Below are 13,600 nucleotides of genomic sequence, written 5' to 3' on the forward strand. Positions count from 1 at the left end.
ACGTAAGCTAGTACAATAATAAATCATATCAACATATCAAAACAGTTCCGATAGCAAGAAACTAATATTCCAGAAACAATAATGCAATTCAGTTTAGTACCAGTATTAACGATAATTATCTTAAACATCGGAAAGAAAACAGGACAGAGCTCTAAAAATAAATAAGCCTAGTTCTCAGAAATAGCAGCATTAAAATGTGTACATGTAAATTATAGATAGGCAGGAAAGCAGCAGCCCACTTGCAACAGTGGCCAGCCAGATGCCCGGGAAACCTGAAGCGCCTTTCTATGCTGTTGCCTCCCCCATGTCCAGGCAACTGGTACTCTGTGGTATACTGCCTCTGAACCTGGAGGTTCTGTAGAACCATCGTTATTAGTATGCATTGATAGACTGTTCCTACATGAATTTGTTTAAATCCTTAAAAAAACATTGTGGCTGTCATTTTGCATTGGTTATGTCTGTTGTGAAGAAGTCCTTTGTCTCTTCTAATAAAGTTTGGGAGAGAGTGGGGGGACCCTCCAGAAAAACAGCCTGTTCAGCTGGGCAAGTGGCTGCTGTACAAACTGAATTGTTCTTTGCTTATTTGCACAATTTACATTCAATTTGAAGAATGGGAGTTTTCTGGTTAGATTTTGGGGGATTTTTAGTGCAGAATTGAGTTGCACCCTCCTAATATCCGCATTCAGTAGTTCCCTGAGCACCTGGAAGCTCCAGCGTGCTCATGCCATATTTGCCCGGATAGAAGACAACCCTGAATTTAAGACAAACCCCTTAAAAACAGAGGTTAATGAGGTGTACAGGTTCTTATATCTTATAAGAACAGACTTGCTGGATCAGGCCCAAGGGCCATCTAGTCCAGCATCCTGTTTCACACAGTAGCCCATCAGGAGCCGCTGGGATCTCTCCTGCTGTTACTCTCCTGCAACTGATATTGAGAAGTATCCTGATTGTGAGGCTGGAGGTGGCCCACAGCCCTCCGACTAGTAGCCATTGATAGACCTCTCCTCCGTGATCCAAACCCCTCTTAAAGCCATCAAGGTTGTTGGTTGTCACGACATCTTGTGGCAGAGAATTCCACAAGTTGGTTATGCATTGTGTGAAAAAGTACTTCCGTTTGCTGATCCTAAATTTCTTGGCAATCTATTTCATGGGATGACCCCTGGTTCTAGTGTTATGTGTGTGTGTGTGAGAGAGAGAGATCTATGAACTTTCTCCACACCATGCATGATTTTATAGACCTCTAATGTGTCTCCCCCACAGTCGTCTTTTTTCTAAATGAAACAACCCGGGTGTTGTAGTCTTGCCTCATAAGGAAATTGCTCTAGGATCCTGATCAGGTTGGTTGCCCTCTTGTGCACCTTTTCCAGTTCTACGATGTCCTCCTTTGTACGATGACCATAACTGTACGCAGTACTTCAAGTGTGGCCACACTATAGTTTTGTATAAGGACATTATGATATTAAGATTTTAATTTTCAGTCCCCTTCCTAATGATCCCTAGCATGGAATTGGCCTTTTTCATAGCTGCCGCACTGAGTCAACACTTTCAACGAGCGGTCCACCATGACCCCAAGATCCCTCTCTTGGTCAGTCACCGACAGCCGAGATTCATTCATTCATTCATTCATTCATTTATTCAATTTTTATACCACCCTTCCAAACATAGCTCAGGGTGGTTTACACAGAGAAATAATAAATAAATAGGATGGACCCCTGTCCTCCTTAAGATACAGTGACCAGCACTTCACACAGTACTCCAAATGTGGCAGTACCATAGATTTGTACAAGGGCATTATAATATTAGCAGTTTTATTTTCAATCCCCTTCCTAATGATCCCTAATATGGAATTGGCCTTTTCCACAGCTGCCACACATTGAGTCGACACTTTCAATGAGCTGTCCACCATAACCCCAAGATCCCTCTCCTGGTCAGTCACCGACAGCTCAGATCCCATCAACGTATATTTGAAGTTGGAGTTTTTCGTCCCAGTGTGCATCACTTTACACTTGCCAACATTGACCCGCATTCGTCATTTTGTTGCCTACTCACCCAGTTTGGAGAGATCCTTTTGAAGCTGCTCGCAATCTGTTTTGGATTTCACTACCCGGAAGAGTTTGGTATCATCAGCAAATTTGGCCACCTTTCTGCTTACCCCTGCTTCTAGATCATTTACGAATAAATTAAAAAGCAGCGGTCCCAGTACAGATCCCTGGGGGACCCCACTTCTTACTTCCCTCCATTGAGAAAACTCTCCATTTATACCTACCCTTTGTTTCCTGTCTTTCAACCAGTTCGCAATCCACACATGTACTTGTCCCCTTATCCCATGACTGCTAAGTTTTCTCAGGAGTCTTTGATGAGGAATTTTGTCAAAAGCTTTTTGGAAGTAAACCGGATCACCTTTATCCATACATCTGTTTATACTCTCAAAGAACTCAAAAAGGTTTGTGAGGCAATATTTCCCTTTGCAGAAGCCATGCTGGTTCTTCAGTGTGGTCTCTGTCTTCTACACAAATGGGCTATGATCCTGCACAGAGACCTCGTCAGAATCTAACAAGCTCAATACTCCTGCTTTTGGGCGGGAACCCCGTCCCCAGCCACTATATGCAGCTGCACCACTCCTCATCCCCTCAGTTTTTCTTTGTCCGCTCCAGTGAACATCACGGAGTCTGCAGCTCGGCAGCGAGTAGGATTTTGCTCTCCCCTTGCTGTGTTCTCTCTGCTTCTTTACAAATTCCGTTTCTTCCTTCCTTTCTCTCTGTAATCTTCATATAGTAGCATTTTTTCTTTGGTGTTTTGCTTTTTGCGGGTTTTCCTCCTTTCTGGAACTCCGATCCCAGCCGGGACGGAACATGGTGGCCGGCTGGCCTTTGGCTTTTATGCTGGGCACAACGAACTTTAAAAAATGTACTTGATGCAGATCTAAGATCTCTTCCCCAGATACTCATACTGAGTGTCTCTTGTGCTTGGGGGACTCCCACATTGTTGAGACCTGTCTTCACTGCTAGAGGTTCACGAATCAGGCCCGCAAGAATAAGGCTTCTCGCCTGCATGCAGCCCTGTGGGATCTGACTCTCCATTCTTCAGAAGGCTTATCATTGAAGTGGTGCATAAAAATGGCTTCATCGGTACAATCGGAGCATGCAGCATCTGCTCCTGTGGAGACCTAAAATCTGTCCCTGATACCAGTATCCGTGTCCTCTACTGCTCGGCCTTTGACGGCATCGAGTGAGCCAGTACACTCAGAAGACCTCCCTCACCATCAGGTGCCCGTGGTACCAAAGTCCTCCCCGAATTCCTCGGGATCGGTACCAAAGATAAAAAAGAAAAAGCTGAAGCTGCATTGTGACTTGCCGATGCGTCGACACCTACCTCCTATACCCTACAAGAAGAAAACAGCAGAGGTTCCCATGTTGGAGGCCCCAGTGGCCAAGAAGGCTAAGGTGGCCTCGGATCACCCTGTACAGATGTCATCGATGTCAATGAGGCCTAGTTCACATGTGACGGCTGAGTCGGTGGATTTGGCCCATGATCAAGCTAGATTTAGTACGGAATGCTTGATGACATTGGGCGAACCGGGTTATGTGTAATCAGAAGAATAGGCCTATTCTCCAACCAAGCCTGCAGAAGATGCATCATGGCTGCCTAGGTGCCAGTCGCCCCCTTGGAAGCACCAAGAGAGTGTTCCTCTTAGAGAACATGGTACCCGTTAGGGCTCGGAAGAACGCTCCTCGGCTTACAGACAGGATTGGTCTTGGGACCGTTATGATCAATTGTATCAAGTTTGACACCGGGTACCTGACTATCGCTCTCCTTTGGTTGACATTGTGCCTTCTTACTATGCGTGGCGCCGTGACTCAAAATCATACGATCGATACCATGGGGACGATCAATCTGACTATTCAGACTATGTTCAACCCCGCTATGGGTCCCGCTTTGCAGAAGGTTCCATGTATGGACACACAGTAACGACGAGGGGATGGTGTGAAACCGCCTCTCATTTGGGAGGCCGCATTCCCGTTCACTGCTACGTTCCTCTAGGGATTGATACAAGCATTGCGGACAAACACACACCCCGGTGCCAGTGGTGCATCAGACTACCGTGCCTGTTCAAGAACCTTCTGCTTTGATGCCGGACAATCCGGGCAGCAAACTGGGCTCCCCTTTGGGTTTGATGCCCGTGGCTCAGGACCCTTTGGCTCCCCACAGTCCCGAATAAGAGAGTGATGCCAGCTCTCAGGACTCTGAGGTGGTTTCATTGGGCTTATCTCCGCTCGATATACAGTCAGACTTGAAGCCTGTCTCCCTTTTGGAGGATTGCAAGCTGTACTCCGCTTACGTGACCCAAATGGCTTCGGCCTTGGGGGTAAGCCTTGGTACCCAACAGAAGGGAGAACTGGACCCTTTATTTAGCCTCATTGATTCAGAAGCCAAGATACCAGCTGCCTTGTCCCTGAACTCAGCGTTATTATAGGTTATGTGGGCTCACTGGAAGAAGCCGGCTACACTTTCTCAACCAAACAAGCATTTGGAGAATTTGTACCGGGTGCAACTGCAAGAGTATACAACCTTTTTGAAAAATCATCCCACACCGAATTCTGTTTTTGTGGAGGTGTCCTTACAAAGGGCCAGAGGTCACGGACAGTCGGCACCGAGCAATAAAGAAGGAAGGAAATTGGACTCCTTCGGGAGGTGGCTTTTCTCGGCCTCAGCCCTCCACTTGCAGGTAGCCAAGTGGAGGTTATAACCAGGCTTATAATGCCCTAAATAACCACTTTTGTGGGAAAAGGTGGGTCTCTTTCAGGATCTCCTCCCACCAGCATTTCTGCAGGAGCAAGGTTTGCAAGTGCTTCTGCTTCTAGATTATTGGCTCATAATGGTGAGCACCAGGCGTGCGCTTCTGGACGCTCTCGAGATCGTGATAGATACCCTGCAGGAGCTGGGATTCCAAATAGACTTCAAAAAATCTCAGTTGGAACCCACCTGTTGGTTTCAGTTCATTGGACTGATATTCAACACGACCTTGAAAAAGGTCTTCCTTCCAATGGGCCCCATAGTTACTCTCCGGAGGCTGGCGGCTGTTTTCCTAGCCGGTGGTCCACAGATTATGCATTCCATACAGCGCCTGTTGGGTCACATGGCATAGAGTACATACATACTACCTCAAGCACGTATTCGAATGCACATCATTCAGAGATGATTTTTGGACGTGTTCGATCCCCTTCGGGATCCGGGCTATCTAGAGTGCACACCCCCTCGATGGGTAGGGGCGATGGCGGAGTGGTGGACAAGAGTTTTGGCACTTGAATGTCGGCACTCCCTTTCAAGCCCCTCAAGCCCAGTGGGCGGTCATGACAGATTCATTGGAGCTCAGTTGGGGAGCACACCTGGATGGATTTCATTTGAGTGGACACTGGTCCCCCAAAGAGAGGACTTGACACATCAATTATCTGGAGTTGTTGGCCATTTTCAACACTCTCAAAGGCTCCCTGCCTCTGATTGGGGGTCATTCAGTGATAATACATACAGACAGTACAGACAGCAAAAGCCTACGTCAAAGTACATACAGACAGCAAAAGCCTACGTCAATCAATAAGGCAGCATGTCCTTGAGGAGCCTTCTGTTTCTGGCTCTGGACCTGTGCCATTGGTACGTGGCACATGCGGTGTCACCTCAGGCAGTTCATATGCAGGGTGCGCTCAATGTCCAAGCGAACACTCTAAGCAGAAAGATGGTCTCCCACGAGTGGGCTTTACACCAGAGTGTTCTATGGGACATATTTGTAAACTGAGAGTCTCGTTGCTGGACCTATTTGCCTCCCGGGACAATGCACAGTGCCCCTCTATTGCTCCAGGAGAGGGGAGGGTGAGGTCTCTCTGGGAGATAGCTTTGTCCTATCTTTGAAGGGCCCTTTTCTGTATGTGTTTTCCCTGTCCCCCCTCATTCCGAGGGTCCTGTGCAAACTGAAAGTGGATCGAGCCAGGGCAATCCTGATAGCCCCGTGATGGCCCAGGAGGCCTTGGTTTCCAGTCCTGAGGCGCTTGGCAGTGGATTGGAAACACCTGACTGCCCAGCCAGACCTGCTGTCACAGGAGGAAGGATGGGTGCTTCACCCAGATGTTCAATTCCTCCATCTGATGGCATGGAAGGTCCTGTAGACTTCCCGCTGAGACTTCAGGAAGTTCTGGTTGCCCCCATTTGTTTAGAAGACAGTGACCACATTGAAGAACAACAGGTTACTCACCTGTAACTTTGGTTCTTCTAGTGATCATCTGTACTTCTCCACACCCTCCCATCCTCCCTGCAGGGTTCACTGAAGCTGGACTCTGTGACTGAGGGGATGAGGAGTGGCGCAGCCCCAGTGGCTGGGGGCGGGGTTCCCACCCAAAGCAGGAGAATTGAGCTTGTTAGATTCCGATGAGGTCTCTGTGCAGGGAGTAGCCCATTTTTATAGAAGAACAGATGACCACTAGAAGATCCAAAGTTACAAGTGAGTAACCTGTTGTTCTCCCCCAGCAGGGCCTGTTTTTCTATGTGCTTTACAATTTTATCCTTGAGAATGCCTTCCATCAATTTGTCTGGAACAGAGGTTAAGCTAACCGGCCTGTAATTTCCCGGATCACCTCTGGATCCCATTTTGAAAATCAGTGTTACACTGGCTACTTTCCAGTTCTCCAGTACAGAGCCTGATTGTAGGGATAAGTTATATATATTTTGCAAGGAGGCAGGCAATTTCACATTTGAGTTCTTTGAGAACTCATCGATGGATGCCGTCTGGCCCTTGTGATTTGTTAGTTTTTAATTTTTCTAGACAGTTTAGAACGTCATCTCTTGTCACCCCTATCTGACGCAATTCTTCAGCCTCTGACTCTGAGAAGCCCGGTTCAGGAACAGGTATCTGCCCAGTATTCTCTGCTATGAAGACAGATGTAAAGAACTCATTTAGCTTCTCTGCAATCTCCATATCCTCCTTAATAATCCCTTTCACTCCCTCATTGTCTAATGGTCCAACCGCCTCCCTGGCAGGTTTCCTGCTTCTGATGTATTTAAATATTTTGTTGTTGTTCCCCTTGATGCTTTTAGCAAAATATTCCTCAAACTATCTTTTCGCCTCCCTTATTGTCGCCTTGCATTTCTTTTGCCAGATTTGTGTTCCTTTCTGTTCTCCTCATTTGGGCAGGCCTTCCAATTTCTCCCCCTTTATAGCTTTGTAACAAGGAAGCCTTCTCCTCCTTTATAACTTCCTTGACGTTACCTGTTAGCCATGCTGGCATCCTCCCGGTCTTGGTAGTACCTTTCCTCCTCTTTGGTATACATTCTAACTGGGCTTCTAATATTTTGGTTTTAAATAAACTCCATGCATTCTGAAGCAAAGTGACTCTCCTGAGTTTCCCTGTCAATCTTCTTTTCACCAAACTCCTCATTTTAGAGAGGTTTCCTCTTCTGAAATTCAAAGTGTCTGTTTTAGACTTCCTTGGTGATTCTCTTCCCACATGTAAGCTGAATTGGATCGCAATATGGTCACTGTTCCCTAAAGGGTCGATGACACTGACATCACGCACCAGGTCCTGGGTGCTACTCAGGATTAAGTCCAAGGCTGCCTTCTCTGGTGGGTTCCAAGACCAACTGTTCTAGGGCACAGTCATTCAACGTATCTAGAAATTTGACCTTTTTGTCATTACCTGACTATGATTTGTTGTTGTTGTTGTTGTTGTTGTTGTTATTGCCCTGTCTCTCTTTGATGTCTCTCTGATTTCCTGCTACAACTCCCAGTGACTGTCAGCGTTTTGAGCCGGAGGGCGATAGCACGTCCTCAGTAGAACATTTCCTTTCAGGCCTTGTATTGTCACCCACAGGATTTCTGTGGAGGACGCTGGTCTGCCTAGGTTTTCTAGCTTGTTAGATTCTATCCCTTCTTTAACATACACTGCTACTCCTCCTCCAAGGTCCTCCTCCCTGTCCTTTCTATAGAGTTTATATCCGGGGAGAACAGTGTCCCGCTGGTTCTCACTGTTGCACCATGTTTCTGTTATACCCACTATAGGTATATCTGTGTTAGCAACCAAGCACTTCAGCTCGCCCATCTTGACTCGGAGGCATTGGCATTGACATTGGCATTGGCATAGAAGCACCTATACGCTGAATCTCTTACCTGGAGTGTGATATCTTTCTTTTGGCTCTTTGATCTCTCTGACCAGCTAGCACAGCCTTCTGCCTGCTCTTGATGTGGTTCTATTCTGTCCCTTTCTGTTTTATCTGAATCATTTACACCCTTGCACCTTAAGGGGTGGCATTTGCCAAACCGGATACTGCCCAGCTCCTTTTGGCTATTCCTCAGGCGTCATTTTAAAAGCTGCTCTGCAACCCTTTTTTTTTTTTTTTTTAAGTGCCAGCAGTCTGGTTCCATCTTGGTTCAAGTGCAGCCCCTTCCTTTAGTATAGGCCTTGCTTTCCCCAAAATGTATTCCAGTGCCTAAAGATCTAAACCCCTCCTCCCGGCACCAACGTCTCATCCACGCATTGAGACCCCTCAGCTCTGCCTGTCGCACTGTACTTGTGCGTGGAACAGGTAGCATTTCTGAGAATGCTACCTTGGGGGTCCTGTACTTCAATACACTATCTATCAGCCTAAATTTGGCTTCCAGGACCTCCCGACTACATTTCCCCACATCGTTGGTGCCGACATGCACCATGACAGCTGTCTCCTCCCCAGCACTGCCTATCTAGACCTCTATTTACTCCAAAGAAACAGGACTCTGAATTTAAGACAACTTCCCAATTTCTAAAAACTAAAGAAATTAAAAGAAAAAGAAAAACCATAGTCCTGGATTCAGGTAAATACAGTAGCTTCTCCATCTGTTGCAGCAGTTGGTACTGCTCTGTTTCTGCACCCAGATGTTTATGGAACTTTCTCTTATGTAGGAAAGAATGGTGATGGCTCTTAATTTCGAGGAAGGCTGGCTAGAGGGCTGAATGTTCAGTTTGCCTGTTGTACCGAATGAGAAGGGATGAAAGCACTTGTTCAGTGCACTGCGTGTTTATGCTGATGTGTGGTTTGTTCTTCCCCAGGTGTAAAGGCCACGTTCCTAATTCTGAAGAACTGCTCCTTGACGAAGTGCTGATGAGACCAGGCGGCCAGGCCCCTGTGATGAATGGCGCTGCTGGGGTCCTCAGGTAATGCCTCCTCCTTGCTCTCTCCTGTTAGGTACTTTGCTGTGTGGGTATATTTTATGATTTGTCTAAAGGGCTCTATAGATGCTAAAGGTTTTCACGACTGCGAAAACCGGGGCGGCGGGAGGTGGGGGGAGGGTTGGGTCAGAGACAATGGAAGCAGTTGGCCCATTCTCCTCACCTGCATTCCGGCTATCACTCGCGGCCAGGTAGGATGTTGGGTGCAGCTTGCTGTGTGCGTCTTTTTGCCTAGGCCAGAGACTTAAGTGGTTTCAGCTACTTGCAGACAGTCAGGGGACTCCAGCAGCCTTCATAGACCCGCGGGGAGGCATCAGGAATGACTCTGCAGTGGGGGCGGCAGTTTGTGCGAGAGGCAGGGGGTAGTGGCGCCACGGCGGGGTCCAGTGTTCCCTCGAAGGCATGCATGTGTGCGTGCACTCACACTTTTTTTGATATCCACTCAATTAATTTTCGATCCCGCTTAGGTTGAATCAGGAAGGTCCCACTCTGAATGCATGTGCACTCACACTGTCTTGATATTACCGCTCAGCACAAAACTCATTCCGCACACAGATGCAAAAAAATTAGAACACTGGCGGGGTTTACTCCCAGCATGCTTGGTGACTCTTGGGGCCTTCTTGGTGCCGAGGGGCGCTGCAGGGGGGTTTATCCTGGCATTTCCGGGTGACCTGCCGTCAGAGGCCCAATGTTTTTGCCTGGGGGCAGGAGCTCGTCTCCCCGCTCATGACCCCCCTGGGGTTTCCCACTCTACCGTGAGCGGCATTTGGAGTGTTATTACACAAGCTGCTGTTCCCTTCTACTAGCACCTGAATTAGGAAAAGGAGTTTACTTCAGGTCGTGCTGCTGTCAGAAAAGCAAAGCAGGCAGAGGGTAACACTGCGTATGAGAAGAAGTTGGCTTTGGAAGAGGCAAGCGAGAGGATGTGTTGCACCTGGAGGCCTGATGGGGAGGATCACCAACTTCCTTTGTGGACAGAGAATCCGGGCCTTTAACAACTGCAGGACAGCAAAACACAGGTGCATCTCCTTCCAACAAAGCCACCTTCCCCCCCGCCAGGTCGGCGTTGGCTCTTGCTGCCGCAAGCTGGGCAACTACTTCCCTTACAAGCACAGTTACATGTGGCACCTCAGCTAAGAGACAAGGGGCGATCTGCTGCTGGAGCCCAAAGGAGAGCAGCCTCAGCCGCAGGCAGTGCTAGTTGTGGGAGCTGGTGGCGCCCCTGAAGGGGGAGCCTGCAGGAAACGCGGGGGGTGGGGAGAGTTGTAATGGGAAGTGTCAGGTGGCGAAGGGAGGTTTTTGTTTGTAAACCACTTTGAGAACTCTCTGGGTGCAGCGAGACCCATCGCCCTTCTGGAAACAGCAACAGGCACACATACACCTTGATAATATGCACCTTGATAAGGACGCAAGCAGGCCTGTTGCACCAGAGTAGAGCTAGACTCAGTCAGAGCAGGAGAATTGATAGTTCAGAGAGGTAGGTCTTCCTGTGCAAAATGTCCCCTTCAGGTTGCTTTCCCGTTCCCACCGCCGCACACTTGGAAATATGAGAAGGGTATTGATTGATCAGTTGCACAGATATATTGGTAGCTGTGCAATAAAAGATTGTATGCCAGAATCCACTCTGAAACACTCAGGTGCTCATTCACTCCCTTGTAAATAAAGATAGCAGGAAACGACTCACATTTCTTTATTGTGAAAGATAAAAAATGGTATTTGCCTGATCACGACTTCAAATTTGGAAACAAATATTATTTTTTCCTGTTTTAATCTGGTTTTGATTATTGTATACATAGATTTAAGTACTTGTGATTTGCATTTATGGGGCACTTTAACTGTGAGGTTGCAGGGGTGTGTGTGTGTGTGTGTGTGTGAGAGAGAGAGAGAGAGAACACACACCTACCTTCAGATTTCAAGTCCCGATTGTATATTGGGTACTCTATGCATATAAAATAACATTTTTTTTTGGTATACTTGTGGAGGACATTTTATTTTTTGATATTTTCAGACTAGAGTTTGGAAAAACAAGGTCATTACTCTGTTATATTATTTTGTCATAGTTTTAAGTCCTTCTTTCGCATGTGTTTAAGACCCTCAATGAGTAGTGTTTCTCTGGTCTATCACAAGGCCAGAGGAGAACTGGTTTTCTGGTAGGAAGCAAGCAAGCAACGCTGCCTGGGAGATCCTTCTGCCTGAGCTAGATGGCCCCACACATGTGCACACGCTGCCTTGATAATGCCGCCCAGAACAAAACTCATTCTGCTTACTGATTGAAAAAGATTAGAGGGAACACTGGATACTGGAGGGGATCACGCAACCACCTGGGTTTGTGGGCCTTGAAGGTGAAAGTTGGGAAGCTGGATGTAATTTCACAGGTGAAGGCAGAGGCAGCCTGTCTGTGAGGCGAGGTAAGGTGTTCACCTGAGGTGGTAGGTTATTGGGGCGTCAGTGAGGCAGCAAGAGACCCCTCCCTCTTTTAAAGCAAGGGGGAAGAGGGTATAGGCATGGGGGTGGGGTGGCATTTGGCACCCTGCCTGAGGCACATAGCGGTCTTGACCGCTCACTGGATGAGGGGTTCTCAGATTATAGTCTTAGGCAAGTCTTGCCAGGATCAAGTACAAGGTGCAGCCAGATTCAGGCCAGAGGTAAAACAGAATCCAACCCTGGGATATTTGGGGTGTGTGTGGGAGAGAGAGAGAGAGAGAGGCAGGCAAGCAAATTGGACAAAGGGAGCAAGAGGCATTTGTTGGGGAGGCAGAAAGCTGTGAGTAAGAGAGGATAAAGAATTAGGCAGGCAAGCTGGGCAGTGTTGCTGCTGATCTTCAGCAAAGCGGCTTTGCAAAACTGGTCTCTTGCAAGTTGCCTAGTTTGGCTTGGAATAGCCATTCTCCCAGTCATGAAGCAGGGTGGAGAAGGGCCAGCAGTTGCTGGTGGGGCCTGGAATGCCTCCTTGGAACGCAGCCCTGGGGTGGAAAGGGATGCATGGAGTCCACCTGCCCAGTGTTCTCCTCTGAGGGGCAAATGTGGAGCTCCTTCAAATGAGTATCTGCGGAGGGGCGGCATCCATGTGGCTTCTCTGTCTGCCTTGGCTGGTTTCCTGACTGCTTTCCATTTGTTTAAGTGTTTTCCTTTCTAACATTTGAACAAAGCTGCTCTTGGTCTCCAGCCAGCATTTCTCCTCGCTCACCAGCCCCCAGTGGCTTCCGGGAGCTCCACTGCAGCAAGAGATGGCTGGGGCAGCAGAGCTGGGTCTTGGTGGTCCAGGCAGACAGAGAATCCGGGGTGGGTGGGGGGGGGTACAGTAGACCAGGGGTCATGGACTCACCTGCATCAGGTATGGGGGCGGGGCTCTTTGAAACGTGTGGGGTGGGCAGGGGAAAGCTCAGACCGGACACACCTGAGCTCCAGGCCTGGAAGTTCTGGCTCCAGTTCTGGGCATCCCATGTGAAGGATGACGTGAATAAACCGGCCCAGGGGCCGAGGAGGGCAGCAAAATGGTGAGGAGTCTGGGAACCAAGTTCTGTGAGGAACAGCAGAAGAAGCTGGGTTGCTTAGCTTGAGAAGGGAAGGCTAAGGGGGAGAGAGAGTAGCTGTCGTCCAATGTGCAAAGAGGTGTCACCCAGAAGGAAAAGCAGACTGGTTCTCTGTTGTTCCTGAGGGCCAGAGCCCATGGGTTGAAAGGACAAGGAAGCCGACTCAGGCTCAGTGTTGGAGAGATTGTCCTCCCTCTCCGAGCGGCTGGGCAGTGGAGCCTCCTGCAGCGCTGAGCTCTCCTTGCTTGGATGCTTTTAGGTAGGCTGGGCAGCCATCGGCCAGAGATTTCAGTTTCAGGTTCCCGCTCCAAGCTGGGGGCTGGACTAGACCTCCAGGGCCCCTTCCAGCTATCAGGTTTGGCACTGACGCTCTCTAAATAAAGTGGATTCTTCTGAGCTGGATCACACAGTTCTGCCTTCATTAGAATCTACGACTGCCCTCCTGGTCTTGAGTGGGGTGTCTGCAGTTTCCTTTGGTGTGTCTCATCTGACTGACTTATCAGAATTGCAGATCAATTCCGTTCCATGTCTGGGTGCATCGCTCAGTGATTTTGGATTTGTTTATAGCGTGGCCATCTTTAATCTGACATGTAAATTGGGTTTTCTGCTCCTTGTGGATAGGATGTCCCTTTCCCCAGTGGGAAGATCTTCCCTGTGTAGATAAAAATGGGTCGCTTCCTTGTAGAGGTGATAGTAAGCTGGCTCATCCTCCAATGCATTTTTCTCTCCTAGATGCAGCATGTAATTATTACTTTTTTAAAAAAAGAGGAAGCGTTAAACAGATCTGTTATTCCATTAGAGAATCTACTGCAAACATCTGCATGTGCTTTTGAGAACAGGTGGATTAGAAACTTCAGCAGCCCCCATAAATGTGCAGCG

At 48.2% G+C, this 13,600-nt stretch overlaps 1 protein-coding gene across 8 annotated transcripts in view; it reads left to right on the top strand.

Annotated features, from left to right (window-relative positions):
• The window catches only part of KIAA1328 (KIAA1328 ortholog), a 290,833-nt gene that overhangs the window by 187,429 nt on the left and 89,804 nt on the right, over nt 1-13,600 (top strand). For all 8 annotated transcript variants that reach the window (XM_053299433.1, XM_053299432.1, XM_053299440.1 and 5 more), the window contains one exon: nt 9,069-9,173. In XM_053299433.1, the coding sequence (XP_053155408.1) occupies nt 9,069-9,173 (105 nt within the window). The remainder of the gene's footprint in view (nt 1-9,068; nt 9,174-13,600) is intronic.

Source organism: Hemicordylus capensis, chromosome 2 (genome assembly GCF_027244095.1).
Source record: "Hemicordylus capensis ecotype Gifberg chromosome 2, rHemCap1.1.pri, whole genome shotgun sequence".
In the NCBI taxonomy this organism is placed as follows: Eukaryota; Metazoa; Chordata; class Lepidosauria; order Squamata; family Cordylidae; genus Hemicordylus; species Hemicordylus capensis.